The following is a 25,203-nucleotide window of genomic DNA, read 5'->3' as shown; positions in this document are numbered from 1 at the left end:
GGCTGTATAAGAAATAAGAGATGTAGAAGGCCATGCTTTCAAGGTAGTCTCAGAAGGCCAAGAAGAAGGTGGGTGCACAAATTTAGAGAAGCAGTGTGCACTGCAACATAAAGGTGGAGGAGAAGGTATAAGTAGAGAATATCACCTTGGAATCCGTGGCCAGGAGAACTGTACCATCCTCACGTATCAAAGGCTGTTGGATGTTCACAAGCATCCCTGGATCAAGAAGACCTGTTTGTCTATTTAAGACATAAAGAAACCCAGAGTAGCTTCCAACATTTAACACACAGTATGATCATGCTGCATTGCCCTGTCCCTTCTACATCTGCAAAACTGCCTGAATAGCAGAAAAGCTCTAACTAGACTCAGCCAATCGAGTGACTGAACCACACCCCCCTTCTCTCTAGAATGAGATGAGCACAAAGCTGGGCCTACAGCCTGAGATAGGATGCCACACAGATACACATCCCTTTGGCTTCCATGCAGACCTCAGACTGTGGCCGCTTTGTTAAATAAAGTTAACTTGATCTTCAGAATATCACCAAGGAATTCTCAACTCTAGTTCTCACTAGGATACAGTTTGGATTTCTTGTTTTCCCTTTCTGTTCCTTTTAAATGAAGTTTGATAGATCACATGGGGAAAAAAAGACATAAGTTAACTTGTGTTAACTATTTGGGACTACCCGGGGACTTAGGCCTTTTGTCTATACTGCAGAAAAACCCCATCTTGAATTGCAGAGCAGTGTATGAATAACTATAGGACATAACCCCGAGGCAGGAGAAAAACCCCATCTTAAATCAGCCATCCTCGGGTCTGTCCACAGGCGTGACTGAAGCAGCTCCGAAAAGGGTGGGACGAGGCAAGACAAGGCTGAAGGCTGTGGCAGCGGGGAAGGAGCCACATAAGCTCCCTCCAAGGAATATCCACGCCTCCTCTAATCAGCTCAAAGGCTGATGGTAGTGTTGCCCTTTGTCAAAACAGGGACTGACCTTGCTCCGTCTTTATCTGCCACAAACGTGGGAGTGGCTATCAGAGGACTTCTCAGGTCCTTCCGGATATAGATTTTCTCAGTTGAAGCAGCACAATTGCTTGGTTTCTCCCGTTGCACATCAAAGGGCTTCCGTTCACTCTGCACAGCTTAAATCACAACGTAAATATTCAGGTTTAGACGAAGGAGTCAAGTCATTAAAAACTACATCCTTTGTAGTAAAGTTAGGGATCTTCCTTAGTAAGCCTGCTACTATAGGGATGATAAGCTCCAGTGCTAGGCACATCCAGCTCAATTTTCAGGGGACTTTTCAGCCAAAGCAAAGAAAAGCTCAAAGCCAAACAATGCCATGCTAAGTCTAAAGAGTTCAAGCTCACTGCCTGCTAAGAAACTTCAGCATGGCATTTGCATGGCCTTGTGGGGGGCCCACACTGAGCTTTCTGGGTTTTCACTTTTTGCTGCTCACAAAAGGCACTCTCCAGGAAGAGAAACACCCATCTTCAAGTGGGCCCTTAACAGAGAGCTTGTCCAACGCATGTGTCATAGAGAACTTTTCTAATGTCCAACTCAAGCCTGCATGGCTTCTGCAAACTGTTTAATGGGGTGTCAGTTTTCTGTAACACTAGCAGTCTCTCCCTTCAGCAATCTGGTCTGAGAGACGTATACGGGCCAGAAACAACTGAAGGAAATAAAGGTCTTTTTAAAAGAAAGAAAGGATGAACCCCAGATCCAATATGTAAGAAAGCTAAGGGGTCCTATTTAGACAAGGAACCTGTGGCTGAGAGAGGTGCCATGTCTTCCCCAGGCCTCACAGCTCCGAAGTGGCAGGGCTGGGGTTTGATACCCCAAAGCCTGTGTTCACCCCACTGCGCTGTGCTGCGTGCCAAGTTAACTGGAAGAGGTTTCCACACACACCATGGGGAAATGACCAATCACAGCAGCAAGGGCGCTGGATCCCCTGGCTGCCCCAGAATGGAAACAAAAGGAAGCCTGGGTGGATATTTTCCTCTTAGAGTATTTTAAAGCCAGGTAGAGAACTCTCACTTTCTCCCAACCTGCTAACTCAAGTGGCTTGTTCGTGTACAGTTACTCACACTCCATCTTCATGCCCATCTCTAAGCATTTTTTCAGCCGGCAAAACTGACAGCGGTTCCGGTGGTGTTTATTGATGATACAGTCTTGGTTGCTCCGGCAACTGTAGGTCAGATTTTTCCTTACACTCCTTTTGAAGAAACCTTTGCAACCTTCACAACTGACAGCCCCATAGTGCCGGCCTAAAAGGGGAAAGTGTGTGTGAAACAGATCACCAAGAGAAGAGCTGATCCCTCACAGGCCCTGTGTCTAAGGTAAGGCTATCAAAGTAACTGGTGCACAGTGTCCGGTGCCGGCAGCCACGGCACAACCACGAGCCTGAGCATGAAGCACGGCACTGAGGTTCTTCGCCTAATTTTCCTGTAGTCTTTAAAGTAGCCCTGTGATGTCATGATAGAAAAACAGAAGCTCAGACAGGTTACATGACAGCTGGTATATGGCGTGACCTTAATGCTTTTAGCACACAAAGGACCTAACATGCAGCAGCAGCTCACGGAGGACGGCTGAGCCATCCCGCCCACTGTGCACACCTGCTCCTGGCTCCAGAGCTGGGCTGTGAAGCCACTCGGCACTCCTGTCCTGCCGACGGTGGCACGCAGCAGAAGCATGCATGGGCTGCTTGAGCACAAGGGACCTACTCCTCCCTGTACTCCCTCGGTGTGATCACGCCCTGGGCCCTACAGCTACCCTGGGGGAAGCGCAGGGGCTGTGCTTATGTAGGCCCAAGGTGAAGGAAGGGTGCATGCTGTGTGGCTCACCTGGATTAGGTATTCAGACTCTTCTGGAAACACAGTTCTAGAAGTACATTTATTACATACAGTTCTTTTTTTCTAATCTTGTTTACTTTGGTGTCTCTAACTTCTAATGACCGATGACATTAAAAAGAGCCGCCCATCTCAGTTTACCCTTCCAAATACACCAAGCACTTCCACATGCATCACACCTCCTTTGCTCCCAGCTGGCACAGACCATGGACACGCTCTCCTGGTTTGATCTTCTGTAACTCAATACCATAGCTACATTGCTGAGAAGAAACATTTCATAGGATCATCGCTGATGGCAGCTACTGAGCATCCCACTCTCCTGAGCTCGAGCATGCAGAGCCATTCCCCAAGTGTGTACTTGGAGGGTCTCAATTTTGTGCCTTGAAGAGTAGTACTAAAATTGCTGTGTAGACGTCATTTTTCCTTCCTTGCGGTGTATTTCCTTAGCCTCTCTAGCCCTTAGAGTGACCTCTGATATCTGGAGACTGTGGCACTGCAAGCCTATGACTAGGCCATTCCTTTAAGCCCAGAAGGCAACTGACAAATGGGGAAGCCAAGCAGACTCTGTGGCCTCTTTGTTATGTCCATGCTTCATTCATTTAAAAGTTTGCAGAGTGCCTCTCCTGGCTGAGCAAGAAGATACAGAGATGGAGGGGCCAGACATGGTTCTTGCTCTAACAAAAAGAGCCCCTTCTGGTGTGGAAGACAGGCCTGTAAGAATCAATTGTAGGAGAATGTAACAAATGCCAGAGCAGTCTATACAAAAGGACGATGAGGACACAGACAGCACTGGCTTCAGAAAAAGGATGGGATGGGCTAGGTTTTGCCTTGTTCAAGATAAGGAGTGGGAACAGAGGCAGCGCACCCTGGCACAGCAAACGGTACCATGAGCTAGGAGGGCGCTGGAGCTTCTGACCTCTGTGGATGTTTGGGCTGTCTTCCTAAGATGCTTGGTCCAACCTTTTTTTTGCTTAACTAGGACCACAAAGTGTCCAAAGTTCCTGGGAATTCTGTGACTACAGAGTAGAGTGGAACCAGTCACAAAACTCAGGCCTGTGCCCGTAGCACAGCTGGAAGAATACCTTATTAAATCCTTCTCTATCCTGTGCTCATTTCAGTGGCACATATACTAAATATTCCTCCATCCTTCCTGCCTGCCTCACCTTCTACGGCTTCCCGGCATTAGCAGGCTAAAGTCTGAACTTTTGGACCAGACATCTTCTCCAGTTTCCTTTCACCCACATCCTAACCACAGAAGTCCAGGAGCTCTTCCCCAAAGACACCATGGGTGTGGACAGTAAATTCACTGGGCCCTGGCTCCACCAGCCAGAATGCCCTCCTGCTTTACCCAACACACACACACACACACCCTCAACCTCCAAGCTTCATAGAATGTGACTGCTACTGGGGTACCTTGCCTGACCCTACGGCTCCAGCTAGAATCTCATGCTCCCTCCTCCTCCATTACAGTAGTTACCATACTCGTTTATAGTGAGGGGATGGCAGACAGAGTAAGGATGAAGAAGAAATAGATAACACATCTTGTGAAACAGCAAAGCACTGTGCTAATACTACCTAGATTAAAGAAATGATTGCTTTCTTGGTAGTATGTAAATATTTGACACATAACCAAGATTTATAAGTCACAGAAACAGTATCTTGACTCCTCCTTTTGATTCTAATAATCTGACAAACTGGTTTGCTTATTTATATCACTACCCCACTCAGAAAAATGGAGTTCATGTTTTGAAACCTACAAACAAACAGAAAATGTTCTCTTTCCAATAATCCTCCAACCCCCATTTGGTTCATGATGTTGGACCATGATGTGCGCCTATAACCTAGGGTTACTTACCGGAGGCTTTGTCGCCACAGACCACGCAGTACTCTACCACTTGCGGCCGCTGGACGTCGGCCTTACCCAGCAAGCGCTCCACAGAAGCAGAGTCCGTGACGATCTAAGAAGAATCAGGAAACAAGCAAAGTGCTGGTTAAAAACCAGATCGTTAAACAAACTAATGTTTAACTATAAATTCCTAATCTTGGTTTCTAAGCAGGAAAACCCTGGGCAGAACTGGGAAAATCCCACCTGACAACTTACTCTGATATCCAGAATGGCCCTGTTGCTCACCTAGACAGCGCCCCTTCAGCAGTGATGGTAGTGGCGGTGGGGGGGGGGGGTGGTGGTGGTGCGGTTTGTCCAAGGTCAGGCACTGGTTTTTACTCACTCTCCTATCTGGCTAGCAAATCGCCCAGGATGGGGGGGCCATGTGGAGAATCACATGCAGATGCTCCAACATGAACATACTGCAGGTCTTTCTGGCTCCTTCTCTATTCCCATGAAACAGCTTGGAATGTATGCTGAGAGGCATATTTGGCAGAGAAAGAATCAAGCTTTTTTTTTTTTCTTTTCCCCAAGATTTTATTTATTCATTTGAGAGAGAGAGAGAGCAAGCAAAAGCATGAGCAGGGGGGAGGGGCAGAGGGAGAAGCAGGCTCCCTGCTCAGCAGGTAGCCCTATGTGGCGCTTGATCCCAGGACCTTGGGATCATGACCTGAGCCGAAGGCAGACACTTAACCTACTGAGCCACCCAGGTGCCCCAGAATCAAGCTTTATTAATTAAATAACTAGGTCTCTCCTTGAGGCAGCTGGGAGTAGAAGGACTAGAACAGGCGACCTCTGAAACCTGTTATTTCTCCTTCACTTGCAGGTGACTTTCTAGGTGACAGTGTTACTCATCCGGAAGAATACTGTAACTGACACCAATATGAGAAAGTGAAAAATAGCTGTTATTAAATAATGTATCAACAATAACCCTTACAATTATTTCTGTATGGTGGGAATATATATAGAGATTGCTATGTAGAATGACCTCTTATAAAACATGCAACAAAATCCACAGCCACCTTCTCATGAACAACATAAAAAAGCAGGGAGGAATTTTAATTTCAGTTGGTCAGAATGTACTCTGGGAAAGGAGGCAGTATTTACTAACTGCACTATGAGGAGTCTCAAAAGTGCAGTTCTGAAAGCTGAACATCACTTGTGCTCTGAACCCAGTCCTATCAGAAGAAAAAACATCCTTTCTTTTCCTTATTTTTCTCCATAGTAGAAAGTTCCTCCCCACTCAAAACACATGGATTCTTAGCAGCATTATTCACAAGAGCCAGAAGGAAGAAGCACCCCAAACATCCAACAACAGATGACTATATAAGTAAAGTGTGGTCTATACATACAGTGGAATATTCTTCAGCCTTAAAAAGGAATGAAATTCTGACACAGGCTACAACATGGATGAACCTTGAGGACATTATGCTCAGTGAAATGAACCAAATGCAAAAGAAAAAATATTGTAGGGTTCCACTTATGTGAAGTCCCTAGAATGGCCAAAGTCGTAAAGACAGAAAGGAGGAGGATGGTTGCCAGGGCTGCAGGGAGAGGAGAGACCCAGAGGCAGCAGTTCACAGGAGCAGGTAAGGACAGAATGAAGAGCTGGGACCAGGCCTGACGATCTGGAGAAGATGAAGTGAGATTTAGGAACAAGTCAGTCCTCATCTGGCTGTGGACAGCCCTAGGTGGGGCCCCTAAAATATCAGGGCCAAGAACTGCCACCGTGCAGCCTTAGGTTAGTTAGAACAATTCTCCAGTGGCCTTAGTACCAGCTTGCTCATGCCAGTCTCCTGTGGGCCACTGACTGTCCTGGCTCAACTTCCATCGCATCTGAGCACTGCAGCTGACTGCCTCCTGGGCCTTGCCGCTCACTTGCTGGTTTTTTACTTTAGCCAAAGCAGCAACCTGCCATACTTGTAGGTCCTCGAAGGACCTTCTAGAGATGGATCTGGCCTTCAAGGCAGAGGAAGAGTCACAAACCAATTTGGTAGCAGAAGTGCTGAAAGGAATGCCTGTCAACAGCCTTACCTGGATCCTGCCAGGGACAAGGTTGTCCGAGGTGGTGAATATGAGCTGCTTGGCACTGGATGTCTCCGGGGAAGCCAGGATCACCTTCCCAGTTCCAGCTCCATCTGGGCTGGTCAGGATGAACTGCTGCTTGGGGGATCCGGAGGCGTCCACTGCGGTGACTATCTGGATCTTCTGTCCTGTCTGCTGGTCTGTTACAATCTACAAGACACAACATGGAGGCTGCTCTCACGGAGTATCATGCAACTCGTGTACTTGCAGGTGGTGCTCAAAGTGGTGATTGCCCAGTGCCGTCCTGGAGTCAATGCTGGTCCAAGATGCAGTTTCACCAGTGCATGGTGAAATGAGAAAAATAAAACACAACCGTGAGCTTTTCAGAAACCAATGTTCATGGAGCTAATTTTATTTTAGGATGGTATCATTCCTACTATTTTAATTAAAATGTCCTTTGGGGCGGTGGTGGGGTACTAGATGAAGGTGGTCAAAAGATACAAACTTCCAGTTTTAAGATAAAAAAAGTACTGGGATATGATGTATGGCATGGTGACTGTAGCTAACTCTGCTGTATGGTGCATCTGAAAGTTGTTAAGAAGGTAGATCCTAAGAGTTCTCATCACAAAGAATAAGCCATTTTTTCTTTTTCTTTTGTATCTATATGAGATGATGGATGTTAACTAAACTTACAGTGGCCATCATTTCATAATATATGTAAGTGAAGTCATTAAAAGCTGTACACCTTGGACTTATACACTGCTGTGTGTCAATTATATCTCAATAAAATTGGAAAAAGTCCTTTCTTCTATGAAATGGAGATAATAATAGTAGATGATAAGTTTAACTTAAAAAAAAAAAAAAAAAGCCTTGTCCTAGGCATAATAAAGTCCAGAGAAGTCCTGACCCTGACTCCTCCAGAGGCTCCCACCGTTCACCATTCAGTAGGCCAGCTGTCGGAGTCCGCCTCTTTCCAGAATCCCTGCCTAACTGCATCAGTTACAATTGAAATAGTTGCTACAGCAAGAGGGACTTGTCATTCCTGCTCCTGAAATTCTCTGAAGCTGTTCTACTCCCTGTCCTGCCTTCCTCGAGGCCGAGGGCCCAGCTTTGGAACACTGCCCACCTTCTCCCTGGGGCACCAGCAGGCCCTCACAGCAAATAGGATTCTGGGGGCTGTTGTGGCTGGGCCTTGGATAAGGGGAGAGGTACTACATCTCTAGCTGGAACTCCCTTCCCTCTACCATATTTATGGGCAGGTCTGGCATCCGTGCTACATCTTGACGGATGCTGACTTGTGACACAGCATTCCGAAGTTCAGACAGCAAACTCACAAAGAATCTAGCACAACAGCTTTGCCAACTATCCAATATGGAAAATCAGACAATGCTGGTTAGTTAAAAAAAAAAGACGACAAAGATCCAATCACTTCATTATGTTTACGGAGTGTCCACTATATGTCAAGCTCTGTTCTTTGTACTAGGGATAGGGACATGAACACAACAGAGTTCCTACCTCGTGGAGTTAACCTTATATGGGGAAAACAGACCATGAACACTGATACTGTAGAGTATCGGTCATGGTAGGTGTCATAAAGAATAAAAGCAGAGTAAATGGACAAAGCATGTCAAGGGGAAGGAGGCAGAGGGGCTGCTTTAGAAAGAAAGATCTCTCTGATGGAGGTGATGTTGAGCAAAGACCTGAATGAAGCAAGAGAGGAAGTCATGCAAGTATGTGGCAAAGTATTTTACAGGATGAGGGCACAGCAAATTCAAGACCAGAAAGAGCAGACTGGGAACAGAAGATGCATGAACAAATCCTTAGCTGATGGTGGCGCATGAATCCCAGCATAGCATCATTTGCAACTGATCAAGGTCAAAAGATCTTGAAGGCTGAAGAATAGATGTAGAGAACGAAAGAAGTACCTTTCATTGTTACAACCTGTGGCATACACACTCAGAGTCCCCTGGAAAAGTACAACATGAGACAGAAAACTTTATAAGAAGAATTCTCTTACACTTTCCTACCCAATGCTGAACTGAAAGACTGCAGACACACACTTCTCTCAGCTGCCACAGAAGGGACTCCTACCTTAGTTAAAAGGTAAAAAACTGGCCTTTGGAAGGCCCTTATAACCTTGAGATCTGGGAGTAAAATGTCTGACTTCCTTTTCATGTCTATCAAAACTTATCTACTTCCTAAATTACCTTCCCTGTTAACAAATGAAACAGTCATGTGATTGAGAGGGATCTCCAATCACCAGCTATAACCAAGGCAAGGCTAGTCGAAGTCCTCCACGTGTTCAGAGGTAAAACTCTGCGCCTGAGTACACACAGTCACTGGCATGTCACCACCTTTGATGCTATTCCCCAGGCCTCTTGGTCAAGACATGGCAGGTATGGGGCTGGGGCAGGGGTGGGAGGTCGGAGTAACTGGGTCCAGCTGCTCTTGGTGGCTCTATGTAACATAGCCCAAAGCTCAGACTATTCTTTTCTTTCTTCTCCTAAAGATTCAGGCTCACAAAACCCCAGGATGACCCTCAGGCAAACAAAGGCCTTGCTGACAAATATCAGCAGGCAGATACCTGTTTAATGACACCAAGGAAACATCAAATTGAGGATGTATCCAGACTTATTAAATCTCCCGAGGAGGGGTGGTGAAAAGGTGCTGTTGGTAGAATCATGACCCCCCCAGGGCCTGTGAATGCGACCTTATTTGGAAACAGGACCTTTGCAAGTGTGATCAAGTTGAGTCCATAATGGAAGAGGGTGGGCCCCAAATCCAGTGACTGGTGTCCTTACTAGCAGGCCTGTGATGATAGAGGCAGAGACTGGAGTGCTGCAGTTGCAGGCAAGGAACACTGAGGATTTCCGGTCACTACCAGACGAGGAAGGCACAGAGGGATACTTCCCTAGAATCTTAGAGAGAGCATGCCCCTAGCAAATACCTGAATTTGGGCTTCTGGGCTCCAGAATTGCGAGAAAATAAATTTCTGTTGTTTTAAGGCACCAAGTTTGTGGTAATTTGTTATGGCAGCCCTAGGAAACGAACATAAGAGGCAAACTTTATTTAATCTCTTCACTTGGAACAAATGTTCATACTCTCTGCTTGCAAACAGTAACAAATGGGGGGAGGGGAAGAACCTAAGGAGGAATGTCTTGTTTTCTTTGTGATTTTTTTTTTTAAGAGAGAGAGTGAGCAGGGAGGAGGGGCAGAAGGAGAGGGAGAGAGAGAATCTTAAGCAGGCTCCATGTTCAGCACAGAGCCCAACACAGGGCTTGATCCCACGACCCTGAGATCATGACCCGAGCTAAAAATTGGACGTTTAACTGACTGAGCCACCCAAGTGCCCCTCTGTGACTCTTAAGGCCTTCCAAGGCTGGCTACATGGTTAGTACTGCTACAACTCTTGTTTTGAAAAGGTACATTTGTTCCAGTGTGACTGATATATTAGGGACTATTCTGTGCATAATATAAATCTTGTGTTTATGCATGACTTCTCCTGAGAAACAGTACACACACAGAGAATGACCCCCAGGTGAAGTGAGCGGAGTGGGAATAGCCAGCTCAGTGCATGTGGTGTTACAGCTTTCCCTGATTTCAGATCACCCCACTCACAGCAACTCAGGAGCTACAATCCTCCCACATCCCCTCCACAAGCAAGCTTCAGGTCTCTTTCAAGGAAAAGTGCCATATTTATGGTTGTCATTATGTATTTCTTAACCATTTAATGTATGTAAAACCACAATTTAAATCAAATCAAATTCATACCTGCTTTTTAATATGTCACCAACAATTTCTGAATATTATGCCACTAACCCCACATACCCCCATAAGCCCTGTGGTTTCCACTGTAGAATTTTGCACAGTATGGGAATTTTTAGAACACATATGTCACATTATAGCAGAGATGACTACATACTCTACTGGCCCAAGACCCTCTCTACTTCTACCCCAAAAGGACCTCAAAGATCTGACTTACTGCCATTCTCCTCCATGTTACCCACTCTCTGTTCCAGCCAAGCTGGGCTCATCATTCATGCTGTAAAGAAAAGTCTGCAAATGGACAGCCTGAAGGCAAAAAAACAGCCACTGGATAACTTTTGCTTGACCTCCCAGAGTTTAAAATTTAAAAAACTGGTTGGCACTACCTGAGGATAGAGTATTTACCATAAAAATCAGATTTACAGTTCTTTTGACAAGCTGTCCCCATCCTTGCCCCCAAGTTCCCCTGTGGTTATCAACTGGCTGTGTGTGGTTGCTCCTTTGGATGGGGCACGGGCACTCTGTTTGGCCCTAATTCCCACCCTGTCCACCTTCTTCACTGCCAGCTGGTCCTGTAAACACAGGTTTGTGATCCTGAAATAGGGCTTTGCAGCTAGAGCTGCGAATGGAATGCTCATTCTGCTGCTTCCCAACTGGGTCGCTGTGGAACAGTTATATGTGCTTTCTGAGACCCTGTTTACATACCTTTAAAAAGGAATTATTACATCTGAAGGCAGTTGGTACGAGCCCCAGAATATAAAAGGACCTTGCTAAAAATATTTCCTGCTCTAAGCTCTCACATACTTGTCTCCTCATTCAGAAGCCTTTTTTTACTCCTTTCATCTCATTGAATCTCTCCCTCCGACTTCGGCTCACTCACTCACTCATTCATTCCTCAAATGCTTACAAAGGGTCTACTCTATGCCGGGCACTTTGCTAGATTACAGGCATGATGGAGATGGCAGGAGCTCTTGTGAAGCTTCTAAGTTTAGTGGAAAAGTGGCAAAAGACAAGTAAACAGAACAGCCAATGAACAATTTATGATAAATGTTATGAGGGAAAAGATCTGGCTAGAGTAGGAGAGAGTAACACAGGCACTTAACTTTTTAGAAAGAGAGGTCAAGAGAGGTCAAGGAAGGCTTCTGTGTCAAGGTGGCATTTAACTCAGGATTCAAGGCTAAGAAGGGAGTCAGATAAAGGTTTAGGGAAAAGTGTGTTCCAAGCAATGGGAAATGTTCTGGCATATGGAAAGCCCTAAGAGGAAGGAACTCTTAGAACTGACATCAGGCCTATGGACAATGAAGAGTGGCCCAGGAACCTAGCGAGGGAGGTGGGCTGGCCCTAGTGGAAGTCAGGATTTCATTCCAAGTACAACAGGAGCCGCTCAGGGGTTTTGCCCTCCTAAATCAGGGTCTTCAGGTTTCTTATGCTATTTTATATCTATCTTATATACTATCCTATACAAACACATATATTTTTAAATATATATATATAAAATTTGTCAGATTATTATAAGTCGGTATATTAAAGCATAACAAAGGACAATAGAAGAGATAATTAAAAGTAAAGGCAAAGAAAATCTGTTAAAATTTTTTTTGACCTATGCAAAAAGGTACATGAATCTTTTACTCAAATATAAATTTTAACTCATGAGTAGTTAGTGCTGCTCACAGGCAAAGATCAAACAAATATATTCTCCATTCAGCCTCACTAACTCAATCCCTAGAACGTTTACGTAGATAAAATATTTGACAAAGCTTTCCTCCCTGAATAACACAAAACAGTGTTTTCTAAATACAGTCAAGACTTGAAGTGAAGGAATGATGGACTTTGCATTTTATTTTATTTTTTTTTTAAAGATTTTATTTTTTTATTTGAGAGAGAGAGAACAAGAGACAGAGAGCAGGAGAGGGAGGAGGGTCAGAGGGAGGAGAAGCAGACTCCCCGCGGAGCAGGGAGCCTGATGCGGGACTCGATCCCAGGACTCCAGGATCATGACCTGAGCCGAAGGCAGACGCTTAACCATCTGAGCCACCCAGGCGCCCTGGACTTTGCATTTTAAACAGATATTCCTGGATGTTGGATGGAAAAAATATAGAACAAAAAAAAGTGGAAACTGAGAAACTGTTCAGATGTCCCTGGAGGAGCCCAGGTGGGAGCTGAAGATGGGGGCTGTGGGTCTGGAGAGCAGAGGATCACTGCAGGATGTATGCTGGAAGGAGAAGCGACAGCACATGCAAGTGGGTACAGATGTGAGGACTGGAGAACGAAGAGCCAGGAATGACTCTCGGGTTTCTAGCCTGAACAATGAATGGCATGGTGGAGGGAGCGAGGGTTGGTAGGAATTCAGAAGTCTGTTTTTGGCCTGTCAAATATGAGATGCCTAAATAGATATGTCAAGTAAAATACCAGATAGATGAGTGTGGAGCTCAAAGTATATTTCTGGTTTCAACTTCAATGTAAAGAGCTTAGAAGTCGCCATTTCATCTTTACAACAAGAAAAAGCAAGATAAACTGAAAATCAATGACCTTCCTTGGACTTATCAGAGAACTTGAGTGTGCAGGGCAAATCCGTCCCCAAATCTGGAGAGGTGGATTCACTAAGTCTGAGATCTGCTTAGGTGGAGCAGAAGCCAACCTGGAGGAATATTTAAAAGGTAATTACAAAGAACTGCTGGAGACTTAGCACAGACTAGGATGGGAGTAAGAAACTCCTGGGGGCCACAGTCTTGGGAGGGTCAGGGATTTTAGACCTAGGAATTCCACTTGGTTCTCAAGGTGAAGAGATGAGAAAGATTCCCTGGTGGCTCTGGTAGAGGTAGGGGAAGAATTTTTGTAAAATAAACTCAAGGGTTTCTTCTGTAAAATAAACACAGGCCTATTCCCCAGGGGAAAACACTTTACTTGAGTCCTATCCCACCTGGGGAAAGGGCATTTCTTCAACTCCAGGCCTCTCAGACCTTTCTATCTTAGAGAAAGGGGTGGGCAGTAAGGGAATAATACACACTTGTGAAGGTTACAGCCTGCAATATGATTTATAAGAAAAATATAATTGGTCATTCAGATGACAAAAATATATTTTTCAGATATATTCGATCTTCACCCACAGCTCCTAAAAATGCTTTAGAGCCAAAAAAGTGAAACGAGTGTCTTGTTATTAATGAAGGTGACTTTTGGGACCCCTCCCAATGGCAGGGGCTGGTTGCCAGAAGGATCAACCATGTGATTAAAAGGTTGGAACTTTCAGTACCACCCCCCACCCCGGGGGGGTTGGGGTTTGGGGGAGGGGCTGGAGGTTGAATCAGCCAGTGGTCAGTTACTTAATCAATCATGCCTATGTAATAAAGCCTTCATAAAAACCCAAGAGAACAGCTTTTTGGCCCTTTACAGAGAGCCTCCATGCTTGGTGAACCAGAACACTTCCATGTGTCACCAAGCTGGCCCCAAGCTTCACGAGGGCAGAAGCTCCCTCGTTTGGCACCTTGCCCAAGGTATCTTCATCTGACTGGTGATCTGTATCCTTTAACAAACTGGTAACCATGAGTAAGTGCTTCCCTGAGTTCTGTGAGCTGCTCTAGCAAATTAATTGAACCTAAGAATGTCACTGGAACCTCTAATCTGTAACTGGTTGGTCAGAAGCTCCGCTAATAGCCTGGGACTTGTGACTGGTGTCTGAGGTGAGAGTAGGGGTCAGCCTTACGGGGCTGAATCATTAGTCTGTAGAATCTGATGCTATCTCTGCGCTGATAGTGTCAGAACTGCTTGGTGTTGTGTATGCGGGACCCCTCCAACCCCACCTCAAAGTTGGAACTGGGTCCTGGAACTCATACAGGTAGCCCAGGGACACAGGCCTACTAAATACTGAGATTTCATCATAAGATGATAGAATGCTTTCCCTCCCTGACACCTTACCACCCTACCAACCGGGCTTCAGTATAACAGTGGATTACAGATGGAAGAGCTTCAAGACACACACTCTCTGAGGAAGAATATCCAAGGAAGCCCAAAGTCAAGAGGAGAGACTAAGACAAAGACACTAGAGGAATCTGAAGCCTCTGGATCTACAGCCACAGCAAACACCACACACAGTTCAACCCTAGCCAGATTAACATAAATCCTCATAGTAGAGGTTTATTTACTTTACTTCTTATTACCTAACAGCAGATACTGTCTGGTTTTAAAAAGAATATGTATAAAGGCATGCCAAAAGGCAAGAAAAACACAATCGGAAGAGATAAAACAAGCAGCAGAATCAGACTCCAAAAGGACAAAAATCTTGGAATGACCAAACAAGAAACTTAAAATAGAAAGATCAATATGTAAGGTCTCTAGAGGAAAAAGTAGACAACATGCAAGAACAGATGAGAAATGTAAGAAGATGGAAATTCTCAGAAAGCAGGAAATGCTAAAAATCAAAAACACGGTAAAAAAATGAAGAATGCCTTGATGGGCTCGTCAGTATACTGGATACAACCAAGGAAAGAATGAAATGCAAAGGGAGAAAACAATGAGGGAAAACAAAACAAACAAAAAAACCAGAACAGAGTATCCAAGAACTATGGGACAATTTCAAGATATAACATATGCATAACTGGAATACCAGGAGAATGGGGAAATGTTTGAATACTAGCTGAGAACTTTAAAAAATTAATGACAAACACCAAAGCACAAATCTATGAAGCTCAGAAAACATCAAGCAGATTAAATACTAAAATATTACATCTAGACATATCCTACTTGTGAGACTAAATACAAATAAAAGAGGCTTAATTCTCCCTGTTGAAAATAAAGGAAGAAACTTCTTTCCCTTCAGAACTCTTTCTCTGTCTTCTTGATATGCATGTAAATCTTTATAATGGTTGCATAAGCCTCTTACCAGTCTCACGACTCAGGAATGTTTTCTCAAGGATCTGGGACCCATTATTTTGAAATGTAAACTTCAAGAGAGATAGCTCCCCTACCTCTTAGGCCTCTGGGAGAGGAAGGGTCTAACTTGTTGGGCACCTTGCTCCTATTTGCAAATTACCTCCCATCATAAGGATTTAAGAAAATCACCCCCCCCCTCGGTCCCCAGTAAAGCCAACTAACTAGCACAGGTGGGTTTCCACAATTTCCATGATAAAGTTAGGATCTTGAAAACATGTATGATGTAATGGGTTGTACCTACTTGGCTACACAAACAAGTGAAATTCCTTTCTGTCTTTGCAATTTCTTAGAAGACTGCCTGTAATGCACATCACATTCTGATTTAATGCTTACTAAAAAAAAAGAAAAGAAAGAGGTGTTTGGCTGGCTCAGTCAGTGGAGCACGTAACTCTTGATCTTGGGGGTGTGAGTTTGAGCCTTACATTAGGTGTAGAGATTACTTAAAAATTAAATCTTAAAAAGAAGCAAAGCAAAGAAAGAAACCAGTTTTCTGTCTCTTCTACCTTTACAGAGAGGTTTTCTGAGTTGGGAGAAGATTTTGTTTCTTTTAATTATATTTCCTTAACATATTCAAACCACAGAAAATCAAAGACAAAGAGAAAATACTGAAAGAAGCTGGGGGGGTGAAGATGGGGGAAAGAGAAACAAGGGTAAGATTCATTGCAGATTTCTTACCAGAAACCACATAAGCCAGAAGATAGAAGAATGAAATAGTTCAAATGTTGAAAGAAAGAAATCACCAAAGTAGAATTCTACATTTGACAAAAGTATCCCTCAAAAGTGGAGAAGAGTCCATCAGTGGATGATGACTGGATAAATGAATTGTGGTATATCCATACAGTGGGGTATTATTCAGTCATGAAAAGGAATGAAGTACTGATTCATGCGACATCATAGATAAATGAACATTATGCTAAGTGAAAGAAGCTAGACACAAATGATCCATATTATATGTATATGAAATGTCCAAAACTGATAAGTCTATAGAGACAGAATGTAGACTAGTGGTTGCCAGGGTCTAGAGAGAAGAAGGAACAAGGAGAAGAAACAGGGAGAAACTGCTTAATGGGTAAGGGATTTTATTCTGGACTGATGGAAATGTTTTGGAACTAGACAAAGGTGGTAGTTGTACAGCACTGTGAATGTACTAAATGCCACTCTTCACTTTAAAATGGTTAAATTTTTTTTTAATGATTTCTTTATTTGAGAGAGAGAACGAGAGAGAGAGCATGAGTAGGGGGGTTAGAGCAGAGAGAGAGGGATAAGCAGACACCTCACTGAGCAGGGAGCCTGATGTGGGGCTTGATCCTAGGACTCTGGGATCATGACCTGAGCCAAAGGCAGACACTTAACCGACTGAGCCACACAGGTGCCACAGGTGGTGGGAATATAAATTGGCACAACTGCTTTGGAAGGCAGTCTGTCAGTGACTGTCAAAATTATACATGGACAACTCAGCTAACATCATACTCCTATGAATTTTGCTGAAAATAATTAAAAAACCACCACAACAAAAAAGTCAATGAGAAATACTTTCTCAGACAACAAAACTAAGAGACGTCATCACCAGCAAACCCGTCCTGTAAGAAATATTAAAAGCTTTTCTTTACTTAGTAAATGATACAGGTTAGAACTTGGATGTACATAAAGAATGGAAGAGCATTGTAGGAGTAAGTGAAAGTAAAATAAATCTTATTTTCTTATTCCTAATTGATCTAAAAAATAATTGTTTAAGTTAATAATAGTAACAATATATTGGGTGATTACAGCATGTGGATAAGTGAAATGAATGACAGCAGTGTCACAAGGGATGGGAGGAAGGAATTGGGAACACTGTTATAAGGAACCTATATTACATGTGAAACAAAACAGTATCATTTGAAGGTAGGCTTATAAAATGATTACTTTAAACCTCCAGAGCAACAACTGAAAACACTTGTTTGAGCTGAAAGCTTTTCCTCCAATATCAGGAATAAAACAAAGATGCCTACTGTTGGTGCTTTTATTCAACAAAGTACTGGAAGTCCTAGCCAGCGCAATTAGCCAAGAAAAATAAGAAAAAGGCATTCAAATTGAAAAGGAAGAGGTAAAACTGTCAATATTTGCAGATCCATGATATTATGCATAGAAAATCATAAAGACAAGGGGCGCCTGGGTGGCTCAGTCAGTTAAGCCTCTGACACTTGATCTCAGGGTTGTGAGTTCAAGCCCAGCATGGAGCCTACAGAAAGAAAAGAGAAAAAAAAGAAAAGAGAAGAGAAGAGAAAAGAATAAAATACCTAGGAATAAATTTAACCAAGAAGGTAAAAGACGTGCACACTGAAAACTGTAAAACATTAATAAAAGAAACTGAAAACACAAATAGAAAAATATTCTGTGCTCCTAAACTGGAAGAGTTAATACTGTCAAAGTGTCTATACTACCCAAAGCAATCTACAGATTTGATGCAATTCCTATCAAAATTCCAATGGCATTTTTCATAGAACAAAGTGATCCTAAAATTTGTATGGAACCACAAAAGACAAATAGCCAAAGCAACCTTGAGAATAAAAGAACAAAGCTGGAAGCATCATGCTCCCTGATTTCAAACTATATTATAAAGCTATAGTAATCAAAACAGTATGGTACTGGCATAAAAACAGACAAGTAGATGAATGGCAAAGAAGAAAGAGCCCAGAAATAAACCCACACATATATGGGTCAATTAATTTATGACAAAGGAGCCAAGAATATACCATGGGGAAAGGACAGCCTCTTCATTAAGTGAATGATACTGGGAAAACTGGACAGCCACGTGCAGAAGAATGAAACGGGACCATTATTTTACACCATATACAAAGATCAACTCAAAATCAAAGGAAGACTTGGGGCGCCTGGGTGCTCAGTTTGTTAAGTGTCTGTCTCTTGATTTCGGCTCAGGTCATGATCTCAGGGTTGTGAGACTGAGCCCCAGGCCGGGCTCCCTGCTCACTCAGCACAGAGTCTGAGTGGCATTCTCTCTCTCCCTCTCCCTCTATGCACCTCCCCCATTCTCCCAAATAAATAAAGTCTTAAAAAAAAAAATCAAGACTTGATTTTAAGACCTGAAACCATAAAACTCCTATAAGAAAACATAAAAAGATGGTAAACTTGACATCAGTTTTGGTGATCTGAGACCAAAAGCAAAATTAAACAAGTGAAGCTCATATATGAAACTAAAAAGCTTCTGCACAGCAAAGTTTTCGAAACCATCAACAAAATGGAAAGACAACCTACTGAATGGGAGAAAACACCTGTAAATTATATATCTGTTAAGGGGTTAATAACCAAGTTATATAAAAAACTCAAACACCTCAACAGCAAAAAACAAACTGATTAAAAAATGGGCAGAGGATCTGAATAGATATTTTCCAAAAGACAAAAAGTTGGCCAACAAGTACTGAAAAGATGCTCAACATCACTAATCATCAGGGAAATGCAAATCAAAACCACAATGAGATACCACTTCACACCTGTCAGAATGGCTAGTATCAAATAATTATAAAAAAAGCAATAACAAGTGTTGGCAAGGATGTGGAGAGAAAGGAGCCCTCATGCACAGTTGGTAGGAATATAAATTGGTGCAGCCACTACGGAAAACAGTGGCTTTAATTTTTTAAAAAATTAAAAATAGAACTATCATATAATCCAGCAATTCCACTTCTGGGTATTTATCCAAGGAAAACAAAAGCACTAGCTCAAAAAGATATATGCACCTTAATGTTCATTGCAACATTATTTACAACTGCCAACATATGGAAACAACCTAAGTGTCTATAGATGGATGAGTGGATAAAGAAAATGTATGTATGTATGTGTGTGTGTGTGTGTATTTATTTATATAGAGTATTATACAGCCATAAAAAAGAATGCAATTTTGCCATCTGTGACAACACAAACAGACCCTGAGAGCAGTATGCTAACTGAAATAAAGACAAAGACAAATACTATATGATCTCACTTACATGTGGAATCTTAAAAAAAAAATGAGCTCATAGATACAGAGCATAGATTGGTGGCTCCCTTAAGTGGGGAGGTTTGGAGGGGGGGGTCAAAGTGGGCAAAGGAGGTCAAAAGGTACATATTTCCAGTTATAAAATAAATGTCATGGGGATGCAATATACAGTACGGTGACTACAGTTAATAATACTGTGTGGCATACTAGAGAGTTGCTAAGAGAGTAAATCTTAAAAGTTTTTAGTATGAGAAAAAAAATGTCTAACCACGTATGGTGATGAATGGTAACCAGACTCACTGTGATCATTTCACAATATAAACAAATATCGAACTATTACATTGGGGTGCCTGGGTGGCTCAGTCGGTTGGGCGTCTGCCTTCTGCTAGGGTCGTGATCCCAGCGTCCTGGGATCAAGTCCCACATCGGGCTCCCTGCTCAGCAGGGAGTCTGCTTCTCCCTCTCCCTCTGTCCCTCCCTCCCCCATGCTCTCTCTCTCGTGCACACACTCTCTCAAATAAATAAAATCTTTTCAAAAAATCATGATGTTGTATACCTGAAGCTAATATGTTGTGATAGGTCAATTACACCTCAATAAACAAAAAATTACACATGGATATCTCCTTTCTCCCAGCAATCCTAGTTTGAAGAACTGATTCTACAGATGTGCTAAATTAAACAGGTAAAAGGTATTCACTGCAGCATCCATGGGATATCAAAGTTGCCACTCAAGAGAAAGAAGGAGTTATTTCTACCACATAGGAACCACCTCTAAGAGATGTTAAGACAAAACAGTAAGGTGTAGCACAGTCTAGAAAAATGTCTACATGCATGAAAAATACGCTGCACATATTTACACATGTGTTTTTAGTCTATATGTACAGCCTGTCTCTGAAAAAACAAGCAAGCAATATGGTAATAGTGGCTACCTCCTGGGAGAGACCTGGGTGACTTGGGGAAGGGGAGGAAGGGAGATGCATCATTTACTCTGTACCCTGTTTGGTGTGGTGTGATTTTTTACAGCAATGAGTACCTGAGGGGGGCCGAGAACTTCAGAGCAAGAAAGGAAACGTCAGATGGCTAAGAACATGGAAAGGACAGAAGAGTACTGACATTCAAGAAGGGATGTGCAGGAATAAAGAGCTAGTAGAAGAGAGAAAAAGGGAAGGAGGTGCTTTAAGAGCCCAAGTAAAGATCTCAAACTCTTAAAAAATATATAATAGCAGAAGTCCTTCCTAGTAAAATGTGAAACTTCAATATATAAAGTAGATAAAACAAGTATTTTATCATATATTTTATAACCTCAAATTCAAACATTTCTTTCTTTTTTTTTTTTTTTAAAACTTTTATTTATTTATTTGACAGAGAAAGACACAGCGAGAGAGGGAACACAAGCAGGGGGAGTGGGAGAGGGAGAAGCAGACTCCCTGCCGAGCAGGGAGCCCGATGCGGGACTCGATCCAGGGACTCCAGGATCATGACCTGAGCCGAAGGCAGTGGCTTAACCAACTGAGCCACCCAGGCGCCCCAAATTCAAACATTTCTTTAGGTCAAACACTGAATATAATGATGCTCTCAAAACATAAACTTGAAATGGGGAGTATAGAGGAGTATCTCAGGAAAACCTTAAAATACACAGAAATGGCAAGAGAAGCTTTATACCAAGGTCCGCTCCAAACAATGAACATGGGAGTACACGTAGGCACACCAGTGATCTCCAGCATGTCAAATTTGGTATATGACATGTTCAAGTGTGTTTTTCTTTTAATCTATCTTGATTGCTTTAAAAACTGGATTATATATTTAAAAAAAAATTTTGAACCTAATGTTTATGTCATGTGGGAAGCAATAAAGACAAAATTTGCAAACCACTGGCCTGGAAACACTGCATTATGATGAAAACCTATGAGATTTATTGAGAAGCTACCTTGTGATTGGATGGGTTCAATTAAGCCTCATTCTCAGACAAGTGGGTGCTCTTCTATGGCTCTTCTTATCTCCCTGTCTCCTTCCACAGCCCCCACCCTAGACCTCTGTATCCCCATAACAATGGCTCTCAACTCCAGCCACAAGGCTACTTCGTCCAGCCTTCCCACTTGGCCCCAAAGCCCTTTGCTGCCATTATGATGACAAGATACTGATAGATACAAGTCTATGTTCTAGATCACTCAGTGCAGGCCTGCATAACTAGGTATGTTGGTCTTGCGCTGACTGCCACATTATCATTATTAAAAACAGTAACACAAATCCTGGAATGAGAGAAAACAGCTATAAAGGACTTAGCTATGACAACTGATGACATTTTAGAATATGAACTACGGATTAGATAATGGCATGTTTCAATATTAAATTCCCTGGTTTTTGATAACTGTATTGTGATAATGTAAGAAAATGTCATTATTCTTAGAAAATACATACCGAAATACTTAGGGCAAAGAGGTGTGCTATCTCTATTCTCAAAATGATTCAGAAAAAATATACATACATTCACTTAGAATGTTAATAGCAAACAACTGGTGAATCTGGGTAGATGTACAGGATTTCCATGTACCATTTTCTGTAAGTTTGAAATTATATAAAAATAAAACTTAAAAAAATTATAACTCTGTTGCTAACATTGGTATTTGCTTCCTATAAGTTTGCAAGCATTTAATCCTTTCAAAATTCTATTAAATAGGTATTATTATTGTTGTCATTTTATAGCTATAGAGGTTACAGAAACTTTCTCCAGAGTCACATAGCTGAGTGGAGACAAGATTTGATCCTAAGTCTGTTCCATTCAGAGCCAAAGCTCCTAAATGTCACCTAGCCCTATCCTATCACCCTTACTGTATAATCTTTCCCTCCCAACTTTATCACAGAAGCCACCATTTGGGTTCTAAGCATTGTTATTCATGAAAACATCATAGCACTTATTATCTTCCCAGGCCTTAGGGCTTTGGAGATTATCACTGAAGTCAGGGCTAGAAATGAAAACTCACTGAAGCCACCACCAACAAAGAACCAAAAAATCATCCCATAACCTTCATTTTCCTTAAAAACAAAAACAAACAAAAAAACAAACCAAACCTTGAAATACAGTCAATTCAGCTGCACTCAGGGTATGTCCAATTTTATTGACAGTTCACAATGAAAAGATTTCAACTACATTTACTATATATAAAGCTCATGCCAAAGGGCTATCTTCCCCAGAGAGACTAAAAGCTCAACACCAAGCATCTATTCTACAAGACTTCTGTTCAAGGGACCTTACTGCATTGCATTCCAGCCAGGACAACAGTGTCACCATGGGCCAAGCACCATAGCATGGGGATAGCCCACTGTAAGGAATGGGATGCTAGAATGGCCCTTAGGAAAAGAGAGATTCTTCTCATACCAAAATGGGGGGAAAGGTGTACTCTCTTGATATATACATTAGCTACTGACAGTCTCCTGGAGAACTTTCTATGTTCTCATCTGCCCTCAGATGGTTGTGAGCCCATGATATATAGGCCATGATTAAATGCAGTTAGCTCCTTTCCCAGAGTTGGGAGAGTTTTGTAGGCAGAATGCTAACACATACTCCACAAAACTATAAAGGACCCATTTTTAAGTCGTAATGATCAAATAAGAACAAAATAAAAGAGAAAAAATAATTTAGCTATAGAGTTCTTAATTCTGAGGAACAGTAAAACCTTGTTAATGCTGGGCCCATTACTTCTGAATTTCCAAACACTCAGCTATGTGTTTCCTACTGGTGTGAAGTTAAAATGACTTACTTATATGAGCTTCAGTGTTTATGATAAAATATTACACAATACAGACACAATGGGAATATAATCTTTAACTTCTTTCATTAAATAAAATGAACTCTTCTATGTTTAGTTTATAATATGGGCGCCTGGGTGGCTCAGTTGGTTAAGCCACTGCCTTCGGCTCAGGTCATGATCCTGGAGTCCCAGGATCGAGTCCCACATCAGGCTCCCTGCTCAGCGGGGGGTCTGCTTCTCCCTCTGACCCTCCCCCTTCTCATGCTCTCTCTCTCTCATTCTCTCTCTCAAATAAATAAATAAAATCTTAAAAAAAAAAAATAAGTTAGTCCAAAAAATCACTTTTAAGAGTAGGTAAACATTATAGAAATTATCTAGTTACAATATCATCCTGTTCACTTATACCAAGCGTGGAATAAACTGTAAATGAAGCAATCCTTTTACTTAGTCACTCAAATTACCTGTCCACCCTGGTATTCTCTCAAACTCGTGTTATGTAACTAATATTTTTTCTGCCATCCATCTTTTTTCATGTTTTTTTTGTTGTTGTTGTTTAGCCTTTTGATTCAGCTTGTTGAGGTAACTTTGAATCTTTAATCTGTGTGTCATCAACATATTATCCCTTCCTCCCAAGTTGTTGACAGTGACTTCAATACACACATCTTCTCAGAGCCCTGGGGAAGACTAAACCTATAATAAGTGAATCCCAATTAGTTAATAACAATAATACTAGCAATAATTATTGCATATAATTAGTACATACTGAACCATTAGTATGTGCCAATCACTGTTCTTTGCACTTTACAAGCAATATCCCATTGATTCCTCAAAATAACCTTATGAGGTTTACATATATTTTCTAAATGAAAAAAACTGAGGCACTGAAAAGTTAATTTTTAAGGTCGAAATAGCTAAAAAGTGGGGCACTGAATCTGACTTCAAGTGGGGGCCCATACACTTAACTACGAGGACATACTGCCTCTCAATTTGGAAGCATTTAAGTAATTAAATGGTACACTGATCCCAATAGTTTCAAACAACAGTTTAAACTTTTGCATAAAAAGTAAGCTAGTTCAATCAATGTAAACTTTTTTTTTCTTTTTTAAAGAATAAATGAGGTTGTATTGTACTTGATGCCCAAGAAGCACAACTCCTTAGTGAAATCCTGAGGTAGGTTTGTTCTGCAAAGGATTCAGAAGACAGGACTACCTTTAGGCAGGTGGCTGGAACCAAGTGGGATTGGTGCAGGTACCTGAATTCGCTGAGGTGAAGCTACCGCAGAGTCGGTGGAGATTATCTGGATGCGTGGGGAGGGGCTGGTCATCCCTGGAGATTCCGGCCGAGAGGTCTGTGTCCGTGGTACCTGTGAAGGAGAAGTGGGCTGGATCACAATGGAGCTCAGAAAAATGCCCCGTGGTAGCTGGGGACCATGCCTCTTGCTTTCACTGTGGCTTTGAGTAATAAACTTGAGTAGTTCTGGTGTTTGCACCCAGAACGACAAAGGAACTAATGAGATAATGCCACAGGATGGCTGTAAGAAAATACAATCTTAAAAGAGCTATTTCTAATGCTGAAAATGCAAAAACAAATACCCCCCCCCATAAAACAAAAAAATTCCCACAAAAAACACAGAGGAATTTCAAATCTGCTCTATACAACTTTAAATAAATAGCTACTAGAGTAACTTTTTAGAAATGATCTTTGAATGTTTTCACTGTCTCCAAAACCAGCTGTAAAACACTCCTTTAAGATGATAGTTTCCAGAAGAAAGGCTCTCATAACACCATAAAGGATGGCAAAAAGAACCAGCACTACACTGAAAAACTACTTGTGAAAGAGTCCTGGTAATCCCCCAGTCCCACTGGGATGGGGCTGGGAAAAGCCCATCAATTATACAAAGGTCTGGAATTTAGTCAATACCCACCAAAGGCAAGGTTCAAGGTCCTGAGTGGTCATCTAGGCACCTGAAGTGGGCAGTTATTACTTTTCCTTGAAAAAAGTATATCATGGGGCACCTGGGTGGCTCCATTGGTTA

At 42.3% G+C, this 25,203-nt stretch overlaps 1 protein-coding gene across 3 annotated transcripts in view; it reads right to left on the bottom strand.

Annotated features, from left to right (window-relative positions):
* Positions 1 to 24,580, bottom strand: part of NR2C2 (nuclear receptor subfamily 2 group C member 2) — a 39,731-nt gene extending 15,151 nt beyond the window's left edge. The window contains exons 1-9 of one of the 3 annotated variants that reach the window (XM_044916296.1): positions 24,421 to 24,492; position 23,638; positions 16,720 to 16,754; positions 14,491 to 14,499; positions 6,765 to 6,965; positions 4,701 to 4,803; positions 2,084 to 2,263; positions 991 to 1,138; positions 146 to 239 (exon numbers count right to left, since the gene is read on the bottom strand). In XM_044916296.1, the coding sequence (XP_044772231.1) occupies positions 146 to 239; positions 991 to 1,138; positions 2,084 to 2,263; positions 4,701 to 4,803; positions 6,765 to 6,965; positions 14,491 to 14,499; positions 16,720 to 16,754; position 23,638; positions 24,421 to 24,492 (843 nt within the window). Of the gene's footprint in view, positions 1 to 145; positions 240 to 990; positions 1,139 to 2,083; positions 2,264 to 4,700; positions 4,804 to 6,764; positions 6,966 to 14,490; positions 14,500 to 16,719; positions 16,755 to 18,195; positions 18,229 to 23,637; positions 23,639 to 24,369 lie in introns of all 3 variants that reach the window. The other 2 variants (XM_044916294.1, XM_021694895.2) reach the window with 2 other exon arrangements.
* Between the last annotated feature and the right edge of the window lie 623 nt (positions 24,581 to 25,203).

Source organism: Neomonachus schauinslandi, chromosome 1, assembly GCF_002201575.2.
Source record: "Neomonachus schauinslandi chromosome 1, ASM220157v2, whole genome shotgun sequence".
Lineage (NCBI taxonomy): Eukaryota > Metazoa > Chordata > Mammalia > Carnivora > Phocidae > Neomonachus > Neomonachus schauinslandi.
The sequence above is the reverse complement of the archived record's forward strand: the minus strand, read 5'-3'. Positions and strand labels throughout refer to the sequence as shown.